The 17,878-nt window shown below is 36.6% G+C and overlaps 2 protein-coding genes across 5 annotated transcripts in view; one reads left to right on the top strand and one right to left on the bottom strand.

The window, feature by feature from the left end:
* Positions 1–6,933, bottom strand: part of si:dkey-119f1.1 (Structural maintenance of chromosomes protein 6-like) — a 36,820-nt gene extending 29,887 nt beyond the window's left edge. For both annotated transcript variants that reach the window (XM_034004627.3, XM_034004626.3), the window contains exons 1-4: positions 6,701–6,933; positions 2,582–2,731; positions 266–383; positions 4–109 (exon numbers count right to left, since the gene is read on the bottom strand). In XM_034004627.3, the coding sequence (XP_033860518.3) occupies positions 4–109; positions 266–383; positions 2,582–2,719 (362 nt within the window). In that variant the 5' untranslated portion in view covers positions 2,720–2,731; positions 6,701–6,933. The remainder of the gene's footprint in view (positions 1–3; positions 110–265; positions 384–2,581; positions 2,732–6,700) is intronic.
* Positions 6,934–7,316: 383 nt separating this feature from the next.
* Positions 7,317–17,878, top strand: part of LOC117402937 (flap endonuclease GEN homolog 1) — a 12,606-nt gene continuing 2,044 nt past the window's right edge. Inside the window, exons 1-14 of one of the 3 annotated variants that reach the window (XM_059023732.1) lie at positions 7,317–7,599; positions 7,799–7,984; positions 8,368–8,560; positions 8,853–9,029; positions 9,474–9,584; positions 9,702–9,775; positions 11,871–11,962; positions 12,319–12,469; positions 12,567–12,603; positions 12,697–12,777; positions 12,862–12,992; positions 13,497–13,558; positions 14,709–14,858; positions 15,751–17,878. The exon at positions 15,751–17,878 is cut by the window's right edge and continues 2,044 nt beyond it. In XM_059023732.1, the coding sequence (XP_058879715.1) occupies positions 7,824–7,984; positions 8,368–8,560; positions 8,853–9,029; positions 9,474–9,584; positions 9,702–9,775; positions 11,871–11,962; positions 12,319–12,469; positions 12,567–12,603; positions 12,697–12,777; positions 12,862–12,992; positions 13,497–13,558; positions 14,709–14,858; positions 15,751–17,429 (3,099 nt within the window). In that variant the 5' untranslated portion in view covers positions 7,317–7,599; positions 7,799–7,823 and the 3' untranslated portion in view covers positions 17,430–17,878. Of the gene's footprint in view, positions 7,600–7,798; positions 7,985–8,367; positions 8,561–8,852; positions 9,030–9,473; positions 9,585–9,701; positions 9,776–11,870; positions 11,963–12,318; positions 12,470–12,566; positions 12,604–12,696; positions 12,778–12,861; positions 12,993–13,496; positions 13,559–14,708; positions 14,859–15,750 lie in introns of those variants that run through there. The other 2 variants (XM_034004629.3, XM_034004630.3) reach the window with 2 other exon arrangements.

The following is a 17,878-nucleotide window of genomic DNA, read 5'->3' on the forward strand; positions in this document are numbered from 1 at the left end:
TACCTTTGACCCTCCTTCACAAATCCTTTCAGAGAAGACCCTCTGTTAGTGGCAAGTGCTTTTCCACCAAGTCCAACTATTAGTGCAGTCAATACAGCACTCTTACCACCTAGCAGTTAAACATACAAATGAGTGTTCATTAGTTATAGATTGTGAATAGTCAGCATCACTGATCTGTGCATTTATTTATTGACCTCAACCCTAATGAAATATATTACCAACAATCAAACCATACATGTTGTATGCACCAGAAGAAGAAACTTACTTCCATTGTTTCCAACAACAAAGTTAACATTTGACCCAAATTTGAATGGACCCAGCAAAGAATGACACATGAAGTTTTTCAAGGAAATGCTTTCAATGATGCCAACTTCACCTGAACTCTATGAAAACAAAAAGGAAACATGTGCATTAAAGATTAGTAAATGTAATTCAGATTTAATTTTAAAAGACCTAACAATTACCAGCCACTAAAGTTTCAACAGACAGTTGAAACATACCAGGCCCATGCAAAGTTCACAGAAAACTCAGTCAACAAGTTTTAATAGTGAACTTAAATAATGAAAAATGACAAGACATTACTGATCATTTTAGGGCTGTGTTCAAAGGTTTGTTCGCTAGCCAGGAATTCAAAGGTTCGACAGGCGGCATTCACGCAATGTATGTTTTTTTGGGGGGGTTTTTTGGTCTGTTAACAGAAACCGTTTGACAATGTGGGAATACTATAAATCCCACATTAAATGTCACTCGCATGCACAATTTGATCTTTTGATTTGAATAATGCATATTACTTAAACAAAAGTTGTTGTATTAAAATGCACTACCAAATCGTTATACGTAGAAGCTCTGGTGCTGCTGCCGTGCATTGGAGCAGGGTATATTATGCCAAAGCACTGGGGGGTACCTATAGCGGTTAGGGGTGTGCTTTTGGTACATTTTTATGAACGTTTAAATGCTATGTAGGTGTCAGCGTTTAAACCATATCTACACACACACTCTTTATATTACATGTATACCGACAGCCCTGGTTAGTATTTTCCAAGCAGAGAACCCCTAAATAAGCAAATAACATTTTAATATTGTAAAGACTTAACTACAAAGTAAAAAAAAAAAACACGTACACACCAAAGTATATTTTGAAATTAGGGCTGTCCCTCGATTCAAATTTTTTATCAGTTAATTTATGGGCATTAGTTGATTAACCGGTAGATTCATTGGTAGATTCATCCGTGCACATTTTTAATAAAGGTTACAATCTTATAGCGGCTATCCTGCATACAATACTAAAAAAATCAACCGAATTTAAATAAATAAAATGAGCCCAATAGGAATCTGGTCTTTTTTAAAAGCATTTGTTTTACTATTTTTATCTTAGTAAATGTCTCTCTGTATTTGTACTGCGTTATTGAGATGTACCTGTGCTGGCCCTGTGGGCACAATGTGAATAAACTCAACTTTTATTTATTTTTGTTTACATTATATTATTTTCAAAGAACAAAACAAAACCAATAACAAAAATTAAAAGAAAATAAAACAAACACAGCTTACATATGTTACAGAATCTATCAAATGCAAATTCCAATACATTGCTATATTAACACTACTGTTCAAGGATTGGTGCCACAAGCGAGAAATCCATTATCATTATTTTTTAAATATCCCCTTCTGTTGACAAATTACATAGACAAAGGACTTTCTTAATTTTTTTTTTAATGATTTGCATGAAAGTGTACTGGCAAATTAAAGCCTATACATAATACATTTAAAATTATGCATTCTCTGAATTAATATTGGAAGAAAAACAAAACGTCCTTTTAAAATCGTGTTATACGTATTCACAGTCGCCATCTACAGCGTTCAGTTTATTATGGATGTTTGCTTTTTACTGCATTCAGTAATTCCATCCGTTCCTTTTAGAGATACAATTTTATAAAAAATATATAAGAAAAAACACTTTTCTTACCCCATGTGGAGAGAACCATACCATACCCACTACAGCATGAACACACAGTGCACCAATGAAACGTCAGATCGACCGAGAATAAAACCCGCCCCCGTGTCAATCATTCTGTTGCACCAATTAGAAAAACTACATGGAGGCAATTGCCAAACCCCTTCCTTTTTATAATATCCGCCCTTACTGGGGCACCACAGCAGTCAGATACGCGACGGACTACTGTATATGATGATAAATTACTAACATTAATACATTAAAAAATATGTGTTTGGTTAAATTGGTCACATGACCAGTTATACATCTAGCATATCATTCAACGTTTAACCACTTCTTTAGAGTTTATACGTTTAAACGTTTAAAATTCCCATCATGAACAGCGGTTGTATTGCTTCAGTAAAATGTGGTAGGGCAAATACATCCCCTGCCACAGCCTAACCAAGTTGCATCACAGTTTCAGAAGCATTGCATAACAAATAAAAAGTGAAATATGATAACCTTCAAACAAATTGTGCAGTTTGTCATGACATGACTGCTTCAAAACACAGCACATTATTATTACAGCTGGAACAGAAACCCTACACAATTAATGGATGTGTACAAAAACATAATTAAAAAAGCTTTTACCAAGGGTGAATTCTGAGATGCTTCAGACATAAATTGACTGATATTGTCATTACTCTCTTCATCTGTGTCCTCAGCTACTTCAGTTCTGGTCCTTTTTTGTGGTCTAGCACTAGGAGTGTGATCCTTTCTTTTAGACATAGTTCAGAAATTCTGAAAGAGAAAAATACATTGGTTTAAGTTAAACGGCTAGTTTTTCACCTATCTGTCCTCTTGTAACAGGTGTCCTTTTTCAGAGTATTACAGGGTCCTTCCATAATTTAAATGATGGGATATTTGGAGAAGGACAGTATTTAATAGTGTTTTCTAAGGTGGCCCTGAAGTTCAAAACACAAATACAAAATTGAAAAACACAAATACAAAAAACTGAAAACAAACACCAAAAAAAAAAGCAAGAAACGCAAATACAAAAGCAGAACACACAAAAGCAAAAGCAGAAACACAAATACAAAAAGTCCACAACATAAAGTAAGTAATTTCACAACGGAAATGCATCACGATGGAGGCCACTCCCCCACATACCCCAGCATAATCTTCACCTGTTTCTGGAGAAGTTGAAGCTATTTAGAAAGCGCATGTTGAGTCTTTAGTAACTAAGTTGGCCGTGGTATATTTCTGTCAGTCTTATAATTGGTATCGCAATAGTGAGCCATGCCCCCTCACTTTTTGACAAAAGAAACATGTGCACAGCGGGGGAAAAAGCGCTTGTACATCACACAGTTTAGTTGAGGTCATAGGTGCTGCAGGTGCTACGGCATCTAGAGACCCCAATATAATGTTTCTTCAGGTTTCAAAATGTGTCGGATGATGACTGCAATAGACTGTGGGAGAGGGATATGTCACCCAGTTCAGTGACCGCCTTTCAGTGTGCAGAGCCTTTACTTTTGCTGTGAGAGAGGGTTTTTTTCAGCGTGAAAAGAGATTACTTTTAAAACAGGAAATATACAGATAATTTGCATAATCAAAGAATAGAAACATTTACGCTTTAGAAGGCGAGAATACTGTGGATGAGGCAGAGAAAATCTTAATTTCACCGCCTACAAAAAATTCAATAAAACAAGACAATAGATTAAATTATTCCTGCAGGAGCCACTCTCCACAGAAAAGCAAAAACACTGACAACTTTAAATGCAGTGGCTTTGATAAGCATACACAAAGACAGAATTAACACTGTGAATGCTGGGAAAATTATAGCAAAGAATGAGTGCAGAGAAGCCGACTTCGGGTGTGAGAGCGAATGTTTCTACATTTGTCATCTTGTAACACTATAGAAATCAGTAGCCTATCGGCATGGCACCGATATAAGGGGGGGGGGGGGGGGAAAGACACAATCGGCTATCAGCATTATTTGTTATTTTAGCCGAGAACGTACACCAATATTCATGCTTGAATTTCTTCCAGAACAGAATTTAATATTTGGTCAGGAGTGCTTACTAATGACGCCAGAACACTGAGAGTAATTTTCCCAGAGATGTGTAGCATGTGATCATCCTGCAGTGAATATATGTCTCAAAAGAGCAGTGGTTGAATTTTTTTTAAACATCTGAAGACAACAATATGATAGCGAGTTGTGTGCAGCAGAACAAACTTGATGCTACATTAAATCCATAGTTAGATAAACAACGTAGTTGTTACAACATACTGATTAGAATTACTTCTTTTCTTTTTTTTATTAAACAAAATTGGTAGTTTTTCCATGCTAGTAATGTTATCTATTGTATAGGTAAAAAAAGGTTTGGCAACTAGACAAAGGTATGGCTATTTTTTTTCTGTTGTATAAACAACCATTAACTGAACTTTGTGCGTGCAAGCTCAGTCTCTTGCTTGTGATAATTCTGTATTACAAAATGCATCAAGTAGACTATTACATCTTACATTGATATATCAAAGCATATCTGTTAAAGCATTTTTCTGTTCCAGGCCTTTTTTACGCTTTAAACCCAAATATAGTACTTTTGTTTTTCAATAGGCGTCCTGCAAAGCTATAATTTCATTTACATGTATGGAAATTAGCAGTGCTTAATTTGCAGAGAGAGAAAGGTGCTGGAGCTCACATTCGAGAACCTCGCATTCAAAATCATTGGTAAGCATCAAGTTTACCATAAATCAGTTTGTGTACAGTAACAGCGGTTAAAAACTACTATTTTAGTTTGACAAAAACATTTAAGTTACCCTTATAGACCACTGGCATGGCTTAACATTTCAACAATGATGGCCATGTGAAAGATTAACCCTTATAGTACTGTTCATCAAACATCACGTAGTATTTGCCCAAAGTTTTGGTTTTGTGTTTTCTGCTTTTGTTTTTCTGCGTTTTCAGTTTTTTGCATTTGTGTTTTTTGGATTTTTCAATTTGTATTTCTGTTTTTTCATGTTTGTCTGCATTTATGTTTTTCAATTTGTATTTCAGTTTTTTTTTTTTTTTTTAATTTGCATTTGTGTTTTTAGATTTGTATTGTGTTTTGCACTTCAGGGTCACTGTAGTTTTCAATTCCAGAGAGAAAAACTAGTGACAATGGGTCAATTGCAACTAACTAAAAGGAGCATACTAACTGGGGATGACCCCGTAGTTAGTACGGAGGACGGTGCTGAACTAGTATGCAAGTTAATATCAATTGCAACAAACTAAGCAGCTCAAGGTAGTTCCCAGTTGCATATTAAAAATGGTTTTCAATTGCAATGAACACAAAGTAACTGCTGTTGCCCTCTAGAATAGTGGTTCCCAACCCTAGTCCTGGGGACCCCGTTTCTGCTCGGTTTTATTCCAACTGAGCTCTCAATTACCTAACTGGACCCTTAATTGAACTGATAATTTACTTAATTAGACCTTTTTATTGTTTTTAGCGCTTAAAACAATTGCAGATTTCCAGTTAGCTATAACATTTTATATAAGTAACTTGAACTCTGCAACTGTTTAAGAGCTGAAACAAGGTTCTAATTAAGCAAATTATCAGTTCAATTAAGGGTCTAGTTAAGTAACTGAGAGCTCAGTTGGAATGAACACCAGCAGACACAGGGTTAGGAACCACTGCTCGAGAGGACACTAAAACACATTACTAAAGCCCCTTTCACACTGGCATGCTCTACCAGTGTCAGGTCCTGGTGTCAAGCGGGTCAGCTATTCAATTTCACACTGGTTTTGACAGGGTTGACCTGGGTGACAGACACAAGTACACAATGTGCATATCAAGCCCCGGAAACAGCTTGATGTGGACGCTTCCATTCAAGCTTCTCTGGATTGAATCATCGGCCCCAATGTTGATTAGAGTAAATGTTTCTTCATTCTTGGTTCAATCTGGTTTACGGTGGGTCTCAATCACCAAAAATATGGCTAAAACAAAATAAACAGAAATGTTCTTTGCGGAAGTGAAACCTTCATGCAGGCGCTTAATCCTGAGCTCCCTAAAGCTGGGGATCACCTATTACCATACTTTGTTCCTCATGTCGTTGCATGAATTTGTACTAAACTAGTACGCAGCTGGGGATGATCCTGATAGTACCGTTTAGCTAGTTAGCAACTTAGTACGCAGCTCCGTAATAAATCAACAAGTTCGTTGCAATTGCCCCAGAGTGTTCATTCAGATCGTGGCATGAGAATGCGGATAGCAGTGATCGTAATACATATGCTAACAATGCTGACATTCACAGCCAAGACACGAAAACAAAACGTGTTCAACGTGTTTTGTTGGAAATAGACTGTTTCTGAAAAGTGAAACTGAAGCGCTGCCTGCTGAAGTTTCACCGCGTACATAATCAAAACATAACTTGGCAACATATCAATCCAGTACGCAACTCCAGACGTGCTTCTTTCAAGCTGCCATGCTCCACAAAACAAAAATAAACCACGGACAAGACACGGGTCTTTTTTTGCCTTACATATAACATCATGTTGTGCTCACGCTATCAATAAATCGTAAAACTTCGACATTAATTGGCGTTGGATAACAAATGTGGATCTAAAATATACAAGAAACACTGCATTTCTTTACAGCGCTGCACAAGGAGCCTCGGTCGTGTGTGAGTGCTGACTGTATATTTGCGACTGTGAAGTCATGCTACAGATGTGCCGTTGTGTGTGTTTGTAAAACTGAAAACAATACAATTAAGGAAAGAACCACAAACCTTTTCTAATAGTGAATCTTGAAAGCAGCGGCAGTTGTCCACAACTTAAAAATATGCAGTTATCCGATTCAAGAATGTTGTTATTACCCACATATTATTCTGTCAAACTGAATAATATAATTACAAATAACATATTCTTTGTTTATCTTAGTTTTTTTACTGAAGACCGACACATCACATTTCTTCCAACCAGAAGCTGATGATGCAGGATTCCGCGCGTACAAAAGAAATCATGCAACTGCGCAGCCTCATCCTTTTGGCACAAAGGCACGGGTTTTATGATGATTGTGGCCTTTACAATATTGCGGGTATCGAATATATATATATACAAAATACATTAATTGTTACGTAATCGTTGAATAAAAACGATAAACACCTAGTAATTGACAGAATTTTGTAAAATATATTTATATATATATATATACAAACGTCATACACATCTACTAGAAGTTAATACAGCAATTCCACAAACGACATAGCCGAACCGGAAGTAATAATATTGCTCGAGAGGTCATGAAGCAACACACGATTAAAATAAATAATTATAGTTTTTTATAATAAATAACCTTTGTTTTAAAAGCTACATTTTACATGAAAGCATAGTTCGCTAATGTACGCTAGACATAAATCACATTTTTTCGGTTTTGTAATCGTCATTGAATTTCCAGCGAATCCTATCTCTTTAAATTCAATATAGCAATTTCCCCGTGACACCGGAACCGGAAATGTTATTATTATTGTAGCGCGGTTTAAAAATGTGTTTTTAGGCGGTCTGACTGGTAATGCCGAATTAATGTTTTTGTTTTATTTGTTTTATTGTATTTATTGCAGTACTAAGAAAATGTAATTGCAGTTCTTGGTAACAACCAATACAGTGTTGCTTAATTTAATTTTAAAACGTTAGTAACATTTTAATTTAACGAGATCAAAATGTGTATGGTACTATTAGTACGGTATAGAAATGCAGCTCCAATTTGAAAAAAACAGAACGTTCTTTTCTGAGTAACTGACAGCAAATGTATTTGTAATCTCTCTGTGGAATAATCATTTATGATATATTAATCCAGTTGTATGTATCGTATTATTATTTATGTATAGAAATTCCTCACTCTAGTCTGCAGTAATGGGGGTGAATGAACTATGGTCAATCCTCGAGCCTGTAAGGGAGTCAGTCCCACTACACAGTCTCAGTGGGAAAACTTTAGCCGTGGATTTAAGCCTGTGGGTATGTGAGGCACAAGCCGTGAGAGGGATGATGGGAAAAGTGACAAAACCTCACCTCAGGTAAATACACTTTCTGAGAGCCTTCTTTGTAAAGGGGCAATGTAAAACTGATCAGTGTTTAAATTTGCTCTGTTTTACCACATACAACATACACTTTTGTGGTGAACACAGAATGCAGCATTTTGCATATGCAGAAGCAATACGTTACTGGATCCTCACCTCAGCTAATAAACGTTTGCACTACTATGTCAATGCAGATATAACTTGTTGTAATCCTAACTTGTTGCATCCTAGTTCATATTGTATTATTGCACTTACTGTAAACTATACTGTATTTAAATGTTAAGCTTGCATTGTAACCCTGTACTGTCCTGTAACACCTGTAAGTCACCTTGGATAAAGGTGTTTGCCAAATAAATAACTGCCAACTGTTACTTTTACAGAAATTTGTTTTTCCGAGTCTCATGTCTCACACTCATGGGAATAAAATTGATCTTTGTAATGGAAGGTGAGGCTCCAAAATTGAAAGCTGACACAATGAGTAAGAGGAATGCGGTGAAATATGGGACATCAGGCAAGGCCACTACTAGACCTGGGAAAACGGGAAGATCTCATTTCAAATTCCTTCTAAAAGAGGTTAGTACATGCAGTACTTTCTCTTTGTTGGGCATGCAGTTTTCTGGGGAACCTGCCATGCAACCCACTAAAGAGGGAACCCCATTAAAAGTCACATTTACATGTATAGGCTTGTCAAAAAGGACAGAAAAGTGTAGAACAACAAGAAGTGTTATAATCCTCGAGCCAGTAAGGTTGCAGCACCAACCGATCAGTAGTACATGAATAGCCTTTTCTCTTTAATGTTTACTACAGAGGGGATAAAATGCATTAAAGTAAATGAGGGTTGATGGTGTTTATTCTCATTCTCTAGTGCGCTGAATTGCTGGATTGTCTCGGTGTCCCTTGGGTCACTGCTGCTGGAGAAGCAGAAGCAATGTGTGCCTACCTGAACGTCCATGGCTATGTGGATGGGTGCATCACCAATGATGGTGATGTTTTCCTTTATGGAGGTCAAACGGTGTATAGGAACTTCAATACAAATACGAAGGTAACATTCTGACACTTTGTATATAGCTGGGCTGTCTTACTTTGGCAAACCATAAAAAGCTTCTATCTTGTAATAGGCATACTGCATTATTTCAGTGTAAATATTATGCAGACTAAACACAAGTTCTCTAATCTTTGCTTATTTAATGAGTAACATTTTTAAGGTGTCTCGGGGACCAAATTTGTATGCGTGAAATCAGTGCAACAGAACTTGCCTTTACAAGCTGAGATTACTGAATAGTTAGTTATTGACCTTGTTTTAAAAAATAAATAAATAAAAAAAGCAGCCTTCTTTTTTCTTTGTCTTATTTTAATATCTGATTTTCAATATTTGCATATTGTCCATAAAGGGTACTTGATTCTAGTATTGTGGTTACAGTGTTTGTAAGCTAAATGTACCAGAGTATACATATCAAAACCTTTTTTTCTTTAATATTTATTTCAGGATCCACAATTAGACTGCTATAGGGTTTCAAGGATCAAATCTGAACTTGGTTTGGAGAGAGAAACACTAGTAGGCTTAGCAATTCTGCTGGGTTGTGATTATCTACCAAAGGTGAGCGGAAACCCTTACTGTATTTAGACCACAAAAAAAGAAAAAATGAAAACCTATAAATTACTGAAATAATTTGTGTTACTGCTGGCTTTTAATCTTAATATATATATTTATAAGGGCATCCCAGGAGTTGGAAAAGAACAATCTATGAAGCTGATAGAGACATTGAAAGGAGAAACTCTGTTGCAGAGGTAAGAACTTCAGATATGATTAGATAAAGATTATCATCACACAAATAAGTGTCTCTCTGTGGCCCTGTTTACTTGCTACCCTCGAAGTCTTGCGCTATAAAGGAAATATGGGAAAGTGGTCAGCTACAGGCAATCCTACGTTTGATGTTTCAGCAGTGTCTTATTTATTAACAAATAAATTTAATAGAGTGCTCCCCCTTATATATATATATATATATATATATATATATATATATATATATATATATATATATATATATATATATATATATACAGACGTGCTCAAATTTGTTGGTACCCTTTCAGCTCATTGAAATAATGCTTCATTCCTCCTGAAAAGTGATGAAATTAAAAGCTATTTTATCATGTATACTTTCATGCCTTTGGTATGTCATAGAATAAAGCAAAGAAGCTGTGAAAAGAGATGAATTATTACTTATTCTACAAAGATATTCTAAAATGGCCTGGACACATTTGTTGGTACCCCTTAGAAAAGGTAATAAATAATTGGATTATAGTGATATTTCAAACTAATTAGTTTCTTTAATTAGTATCACACATGTCTCCAATCTTGTAATCAGTCATTCAGCCTATTTAAATGGAGAAAAGTAGTCACTGTGCTGTTTGGTATCATTGTGTGCACCACACTGAACATGGACCAGAGAAAGCAAAGGAGAGAGTTGTCTGAGGAGATCAGAAAGAAAATAATAGACAAGCATGGTAAAGGTAAAGGCTACAAGACCATCTCCAAGCAGCTTGATGTTCCAGTGACAACAGTTGCAAATATTATTAAGAAGTTTAAGGTCCGTGGAACTGTAGCCAACCTCCCTGGGCGTGGCCGCAAGAGGAAAATCAACCCCAGAGTGAACAGAAGGATAGTGCGAATGGTAGAAAAAGAACCAAGGATAACTGCCAAAGAGATACAAGCTGAACTCCAAGGTGAAGGTACGTCAGTTTCTGATCGCACCATCCGTCGCTTTTTGAGCGAAAGTGGGCTCCATGGAAGAAGACCCAGGAGGACTCCACTTTTGAAAGAACAACATAAAAAAGCCAGACTGGAATATGCTAAAATGCATATTGACAAGCCACAATCCTTCTGGGAGAATGTCCTTTGGACAGATGAGTCAAAACTGGAGCTTTTTGGCAAGTCACATCAGCTCTATGTTCACAGATGAAAAAATGAAACTTTCAAAGAAAAGAACACCATACCTACAGTGAAACATGGAGGAGGCTTGGTTATGTTTTGGGGCTGCTTTGCTGCGCCTGGCACAGGGTGCCTTGAATCTGTGCAGGGCACAATGAAATCTCAAGACTATCAAGGCATTCTGGAGCGAAACGTACTGCCCAGTGTCAGAAAGCTCTGTCTCAGTCGCAGGTCATGGGTCCTCCAACAGGATAATGACCCAAAACACACAGCTAAAAGCACCCAAGAATGGATAAGAACAAAACATTGGACTATTCTGAAGTGGCCTTCTATGAGTCCTGATCTGAATCCTATCGAACATCTATGGAAAGAGCTGAAACTTGCAGTCTGGAGAAGGCACCCATCAAACCTGAGACAGCTGGAGCAGTTTGCTCAGGAAGAGTGGGCCAAACTACCTGTTAACAGGTGCAGAAGTCTCATTCAGAGCTACAGAAAACGTTTGATTGCAGTGATTGCCTCTAAAGGTTGTGCAACAAAATATTAGGTTAGGGGTCCCATCATTTTTGTCCATGCCATTTTCATTTGTTTTCTTATTTACAATATTATGTTGAATAAAAAATCAAAAGCAAAGTCTGATTTCTATTAAATATGGAATAAATAATGGTGGATGCCAATTACTTTTGTCAGTTTCAAGTTATTTCAGAGAAAATTGTGCATTCTTCGTTTTTTGTGGAGGGCTACCAACAAATTTGAGCACGTCTGTGTATATATATATATCTTTGAGCTAATATATATATATATATATATATATATGACATCCCTTTATACTGTGTAAAGGTGGAGCAGTGTACAACAATCGTTACCATACCCCTCCACACACAAACACACACACTCTGACTCACTATGCCCTTTTTACAGTTCTAAGAATCCATGCTATACGTTCTGTTCTAGGTTTAAACAGTGGACGGATGAATTTCAAGATTTCAAAACCTCAGAAAAAGCAGCTGAAAAGGTTACCCACTGTCAAGTCTGTCATCACCCAGGTAATAAATAATTATCTTTGCTTTCTCAGATTTAACAATTGCATGTTTTCTGAGTAATCCATAGAGTCCTGGGTCTCTCTCATACAGAGATTGTCAATGGTGTGGTATTTTTTTTATGATGTTGTGACATGAGCCAAATTCAAACCCAAGGGCCCTCAGGTAAAAGGCATGAGAAGCAAGTGCAGTTGCCTGTTGCTCCACCTAGTCCCTATACTTTGCTATGTTTTTGTTATTATTATTATTTTTAGCTTTATTGAACTATCAGATCCAGAAATAAGAATACAAATGAAAATTAGCAGTTTACAGTTCGTTTTCCAAGACCCCACAAGTGTAAATCATGTGTTTTATTTTGGTAGGTTCTGCTAAGGACCATGGGCGCAATGGCTGTAAACTGTGCAACAGCAAACAATTCTGTGAGCCTCAAGACTATGATTATTGTTGTCCTTGTGATTGGCATCTGGCAGAAGGAGAAAGACAGACAAACGCAGCTGAGATTAGTGTTAAAAGGTACGCTTTGAGTCTTTTTGGAATAGCTGCATTACTAAATAATATAGCTCTATTCAGAAGAGCACCTGAAGAAAATGTGTTTGTTATTTTCTTGCAGGAAAGCTAGGGTATGTGAAGGATTCCCGTTTAATGAGGTAAAAAAGGAGAAAAAGTTACACATTATTCCCATACAGTTTTGTCTTATGTTGATTTTTGCTCACCACTTGAAATGGTCTGTTACATTTCAGGTTATCAGAGAATTTCTCATCTCAAAGGACAAGCCTATTAAAAACATTAGGTGGAGAAAACCCAATCTTTTTTTAATGCAGGTAACATCATTAAAATACAACTACAAATGAGACCTCTGTATTACAAGCATTGGGATTTGTGACTCTTCTTGTTATGTGTTGCAGAACTTAGCTTGGGATAAAATGGAGTGGCCGAAACCCTATACTTGTGAGAGAGTGTTAATAATGATGACATACACGGAAATGAAGAACAAGAAGTTGGCAAAAGAAAGTACCACACAGATAAAACCAGTAAGGTACATATATAATTACTTGTTTGTCAAAGTGTTGGGTTGCAGCATGCAAAATCTGAACACCACATTTATTTTTATTCTTAACTAAAATCAGACTGCCGCAGTCTGGTAGTACAACTCTGTGTCATTAGAAAGTGTGTGAACCACATTCCATAACAAGACAGGTTTTAGTGCGGTTGCTGTTTGAGGTAGCACACATTCTGGAAAACTGTACAAGTTATTGTATCTATCATTTGTCGCTAGACGGCGCTGCAACTACCAAGGTGCAAGTAAGGTTGAGGTGGCATACTACTGCGTGTATAATGTGGAACGCAGACCATGGTCCACAACCTATGTAGTACGTAGTGTTGCATCCTACACTTCAATTATTGTAGCACATTTTAGTTTAAAAGTTTAACACCACCTAGGTCCCAAATTTTAAAGTTGGCTTTTTTAGTTTTAAACAGCCTGTGTTCAGTGACTCTAGTATCTTTTTTTTTTTCTTGTATTTTTATTTATATTGCACAGAATATTCAAGTCAAGAGTAAGAAATGGTGTTCCTTGCTTTGAAGTCATATGGCATAAACCAGGTTAGTGCTTATTTAAATCTTACATAGTGGCCTTAGTCCCATTCATGAGGATATAGTAGCGCTCAAAGAACCGTCTATTCAAACATAAGGCAAGATTATAGTTATGGGTTGATTTTACTGTTCACTATTTTGTAAAAAATAAAAAAACACAAATTGAAAAATTCCCAGTTCAATCCCAGCTCAGCCACTGACTCGTTGTGTTGTAAGAAAACACACCACTAACGTGTAAAGGTATAGTTTATTGTAGTAACAAACAGAGTAGCTTGCGCTGGTCTCAGTAGCAGGTATATTGGACACTGGGTTGCATCATCATTTTTATATGAGAGAGTTCAAAGCACAAGACATGCGCAGCATTTTAATTATTATTATTTATTTCTTGGCAGAAATAGGGCAGCAGTGTGGAGTAGTGGTTAGGGCTCTGGACTCTTGACCGGAGGGTCGTGGGTTCAAATCCCGGTGGGGACACTGCTGCTGTACCCTTGAGCAAGGTACTTTACCTAGATTGCTCCAGTAAAAAAAAAAAAAAACAACTGTATAAATGGGTAATTGTATGTAAAAATAATGTGATATCTTGTAACAATTGTAAGTCGCCCTGGATAAGGGCGTCAGCTAAGAAATAAATAATAATAATAATAATTTTTTAATAAGCAGTTCAGCTAATTTCTACATGCGTGACTCTTAGAAATATGTTATTAAACACATAAGCAGATAATATACTGTAGGAGGAAGGAAAGGGTGTGGCATGGCTCCAGCTATTTTTGTACTTGCACGACAAGTTTTTGCTGGTGTTATGGGATTGTGTCAGATTCTGTCTCTGCTTATCTTAGCCCTTGACAGTAAACCCAGAAGCGACACTGTCAAAACTGTTCTCACTTTCTCAAAACTGAAGAAAAAATAAAAAGGCACCAATTAATACACAAATCCTACACTCTTATGGGTTTTATATAAACCCTTTATTGTGTTGTATACATTTTAATATAATCTTAGTGTGTGTGACCCTTGGCAAGTGACTGAAGCTCCGTCCTTCGGGTGAGATGTAAAACCGACGTCCTATTGTAAGTGTCTCTGCAGCAGCAGTTGTGATGCATAGTTCACCCCCTAGTCCTTGTTTTATTAAATGACCAATTAATAATAATTGTTTGTATTGCAGAGCACTATACTTTTAAGGATGATCACCCTGCAGACGCTCAGAATACGGTGAACACAATCGAGGAGGAGAGTCTGTTTCAAGCTGCCTATCCAGAGATTGTTGATCTCTATCTGAAGGAAAAAGCTAAGACAGAGGAGAACAAGCAGAAAAGTAAGTTCTGTTTGCAATTTTATACTATTATAACTTGAGCTTCTGATTTTCAGTGTTTTACCCTAACTTTTCTACTCTACTTTAAAAATGTAATTGATACCTGTTAAGCCATTCATGTATCTCACACAACTGAGAAACACCTTAATATTAAATTTGATTTAATTTACTTTTTTTTTTTCTGTGAAACAAGTAAATGGGCTTTTAAATCATAAGTCTTTTTCATAAAGTATGTCAAGCATAACATTTTGTTTTATTAGAAAACGAGCCAGCCAATCAGCTTCCAGCTATAGCAGGCATTAATAAACATTATATCTTTTAATAAAGATTAGTCTCTTATTAACATGTTGCGATGTCGTTTGTACATTCTGATTGTAAATGAAAAATTAAGGCTGGCCAGATTTAAAAGCCCATTTAGTTTCACAGAAGAAAAAAAGTAAATTAAATCTATTTTACTATTAACACGTTTCTCAGTTGTGATTGAGATAGACAAATGGCTTAACCAGTATCGATTGAATTCTTAAAAGGACTGTATAAAAGTCGGGGTAAAACACTGAAAATCAGAAGCCCTAGTTATAACGTACTTTGCGATTTGCAACCACTGAAACATGATTCTATATACATTTATGTATTGCAGCTTTTATTATTATTATTAACCAGAATAAATTGTCATTTTGATCTTTATTTGTTATCTTGTTTTACCTTTTAATAACTATGCATATATTATGTTTGCTTCAAACAACTTTTCTGTCTCTATGACATTGATTGACGAATGTCAAAGCATTACATTTCATATTCAAACTAATAGTTAATGGCAGATGTGTTGCTGTTTTAGGTACAGTATTTGTTTTCTTTACTTTGAAAGTCTACCGCTCATATCTGTTTACTTTTACAGATAAGAAAAGAAAGCCCAAAGCACAGAAATCTGCCAATACTGATGATGTTGCTGACCTATTAGCTCAGATGACCATACAGCCTTCCATAAAAGAAACCTCTGAACTAGGTACCAATGCTGAAGGAGAACAGCATCTCAATGATTCTGAAGAACAGGAAGATGATCTAAGGACATTTCATTGTCTGTCTGTGTTGCATAATTCCAGCATAACCATTACCTCGAAGGAAACATTGTGCGATAACCCCACAATAGTTACTGAAGCAAAAAAAACTGAAAATAAAGAAACTGCACATTCTCTATCTCCTGTATCGTCTAACAAACAACACAGTTTGACCACATCCTCCCCTGCTCTGATTGAGGAGTTGCAGCTGAGTGGCATTGACTGGGGAGCTACATCTTTTGGCACTGCGTCTAAAGAACAACATAGTTTGACCGCATCCTCTCCATCTGCTCTGATTGAGGAGTTGCAGCTGAGTGGCATTGACTGGGGAGCAACATCTTTTGGCACCTCGCCATCAGCACCGGTGCATAAAACACTGTCTGCAACATCTAAGCAAGGTGATAGCCTAACACCTTTACAAAGTTCTAAAGACAATGAGTGCACAAAATCTTTAGTCCACAGCACTGAAAAAGGAGAGGAATTGACATTCTGCAGTGGAACAATGGACCATAATTCTCTGTGCATAGATTTGAAAGAACATTCATCAAATCCGGCTGCCAACCTTCCTTATTCACAGTTTTCCTTAAGAGATAGAATTCTGTTAAAGAACTTTAATCACTCTAGTACATCACAACATCGGAATAATGATGTTGTTTCTGTTAGCTTGAAGCCACTAAAATATTTGACCCCAGTGGAGCAGAAAAATGAATGCCCTGCAGTTGAAAAAGCACCACTTAGCAAACCATCAGTGGTTGAAAGTCAAAATTTTAAAGGGCAAAAGAGTGTAAAAGAAAAATTAACAGGTCAGAAATCCTGTTCTAAACAGGTTGAAAAGCATGCCTCTGTAAAAACTAGCACACATCTCGTAAAACATGAAGGAGGTGAGAAAAAGCAACATCAAAAAGTCTTTCAAAGTAAGACTGTAGAAAACCAACACCATGTTAAATCTACCAACCAATCCAAAATCAGTTCCTTGCCACTGAGTCACAAGTGTGATGTTCCTGTCAACCACACATTGGTGGTAGCTAAAAACATTAAGAAAAGTGTCATTAAAAAGAGTGTCTGCCATAATTTGTGTTCTTCTAGCGAAGACAGTGACGCAGAGAACACAAGCAGTATAGTGCAAAAACACCAGGCCCAATCCAAAACTAAACAAAGGTGTGTGTCTTCTTCTGATGAAAAGATAAAGACAACCAAGATGGCAAGTAAACTATGTGCCAAAAAAGCTTTTTCACACATTGAGGCCCCACTGTCGTCCAAAAGGTATTTAGGGCAAATTGCCAACAGCCAGACCCAGAAAAATGAAAAGCTGCTAACTACAAATGCTAAACCTTCAGTGGAAATTGAAAAGGAGAAGCAAAGGTTTCCCTCGGGAGTTAACCACTGTGGTATAGCCAACTGTTCCCAGAGCCCAGTGCATAGTTCTGAATCTCGAGACAGTGAAGGAGATGATTCTATCATTTCATTAGACAGTCCGTTACCTCTGTCTGAAAGGATAAAACTTAGATTTCAGAATTAATTAATTTTGGTGTTGTTGCTTTTATATAAATGTTTCATGGATTCCCTCAAATGTAAGGCTAAAGTATGCTGGCTGAGCACAAGAATATCTTTGTCTCAGAATTTTAAAACAATGAGCTTGGATGATTCTACCTGCTGTACGTGTAATTTTCTTTGGATGCCCACTTCTTTCAAAGGTTTCAGTTGAATTTGTTCAGTGATTAGTGTGCATTTTGGTTTTCCATATTTCTATTATCTTGCTTTGTAGCCATTTCCTTTTCTAGTCTACTACGAGTGATTTTCTCAAGCCTGAATCCAGCTCCTTTGTTTTGACTGTCATCTGCTTTGTTGGCAAAATGTTTGTTTTTCTTCAATAGATGTTGTAAATACTTAGCACTTTTCTCGATATTAACTTTATAATGCAGCTTAATTACTGTGTAATGGTTTTCAATCAATTAATATATTTAATTA

This window comes from Acipenser ruthenus, chromosome 5 (assembly GCF_902713425.1).
Source record: "Acipenser ruthenus chromosome 5, fAciRut3.2 maternal haplotype, whole genome shotgun sequence".
NCBI lineage: Eukaryota > Metazoa > Chordata > Actinopteri > Acipenseriformes > Acipenseridae > Acipenser > Acipenser ruthenus.